The sequence below is a fragment of the Centrocercus urophasianus genome, unplaced genomic scaffold (genome assembly GCF_019232065.1).
Source record: "Centrocercus urophasianus isolate 14NV4802_14NV808 unplaced genomic scaffold, USGS_Curo_1.0 seq_757, whole genome shotgun sequence".
In the NCBI taxonomy this organism is placed as follows: Eukaryota; Metazoa; Chordata; class Aves; order Galliformes; family Phasianidae; genus Centrocercus; species Centrocercus urophasianus.
In genome coordinates, this window is record NW_024885374.1 from 53,235 (window position 1) to 54,808 (window position 1,574).

General features: G+C 71.5%; 1 protein-coding gene across 1 annotated transcript; it reads left to right on the forward strand.

Moving 5' to 3' along the window:
* Window positions 1–235: 235 nt before the first annotated feature.
* LOC122170997 (fascin-like) lies at window positions 236–1,359 on the forward strand (the record flags this gene model as incomplete). Its single annotated transcript, XM_042838308.1, has 1 exon — window positions 236–1,359. A coding segment is annotated over exon 1 (1,101 nt), but the record flags the coding sequence as incomplete, so codon positions are not given.
* Window positions 1,360–1,574: the final 215 nt, after the last annotated feature.

A 1,574-nucleotide genomic window follows, 5' to 3' on the forward strand; every position in this document is an offset into this window, starting at 1 on the left:
GAGGAAGGGGGTAACGCAGCAAAAGGCCGTCGCAGTAGGGGGGCGTCGCGACGGAGGCACTGCGGGCGGTGTATCGCGGTGCGGGGCTATCGCGGCGACGGGTATCGCGACGGGGTACCGCGGGGGGGCTCCGGCGGCGCCGGGGACCGCGCGGGGCGGGGAGGGGTCGCGGGGGGCGGCGCCGCGCGGTGCTATAAAGGCGGCGGAGGGGGCGGGCGCGGCGGCGGCGGCAGCGCGGAGCGGAGCCGAAGTGCCACGATGACGGCGAACGGAACGGCGGAGCCGGTGCAGATCCAGTTCGGACTGATCAACTGCGGCAACAAGTACCTGACGGCGGAGGCGTTCGGCTTCAAGGTGAACGCTTCGGCCGCCAGCATGAAGAAGAAGCAGATCTGGACGCTGGAGCAGGACGGGGAGGATTCCAGCGCGGTGCTGCTCAAGAGCCACCTGGGCCGCTACCTGGCAGCCGACAAAGACGGCCGCGTGAGCTGCGACAGCGAGGAGCCGGGCCCCGACTGCCGCTTCCTGGTGGTGGCCCACGGCGACGGGCGGTGGTCGCTGCAGTCCGAACCGCACCGCCGCTTCTTCGGCGGCACCGAGGACCGCCTGTCGTGCTTCGCCCCGTCCGTGTCTCCCGCCGAGAAGTGGAGCGTGCACCTGGCCATGCACCCGCAGGCCAACCTCTACAGCCTGGCCCGCAAGCGCTACGCGCACCTGGGGCCGCGCCGCGACGAGCTGGCCGTGGACCGCGACGTGCCGTGGGGAGTGGACGCGCTCATCACGCTGCTCTTCGTGGAGCAGCGCTACAGCCTGCAGAGCTGCGACCACCGCCTGCTGCGGGCCGACGGCCGCCTGGTGCCCTCCGCCGAGCCCGGCACCGCCTTCACGCTGGAGTTCCGCTGCGGGAAAGTGGCGTTCCGCGACGGGGAGGGCCGCTACCTGGCGCCGTCGGGGCCCAGCGGGACGCTGAAGGCGGGGAAGAGCAGTAAGGTGGGGAAGGATGAGCTGTTCGCGCTGGAGCAGAGCTGCCCGCAGGTCGTGCTGCGCGCTGGGAACGACCGGAACGTGTCCACCCGGCAAGGTGAGGGCCGTGGGGGGAGCGGGACGCGCGCGGGTGACCCGGGGACGAGGAGCGTCGCGGCCCCGCGGTGCTCTCGGCTGCGCCCGCATCCGTCGGGCATCGCCGCCCCGCGGACATCGCTGCTCCCGGTGCCCCCCCCGCATCCCCGCGGCACGGCGGCCTCCCCCGCTCCTCTCCCGCAGGATCCCCGCTTCTCTCCACAGACACTTCCTTTGGATCTCTGCTCTCTCCGAAGCCCCCGTCTCTCCATGACTCCCCCCTTTCCCCATTCACTTCCAGTATGGCTCTCTGGTTTTCACCCCCGCCCCCACTCCCCGCATTTCGCGGCCCCCATCCTTACAGCAGAGCACCCCAGGCGAGGCGAGAGGCGCGGGGAGGGCGCTCCTGAGGATATGGGGGGGTCTCTGTGGAGTCTCCCATCGTCGTGGCGGAGGCAGAGCCGCTCATTGTTCATTCACTAACAAAGCCTCTCCCAAGCCGCCGCTCGCCCCCG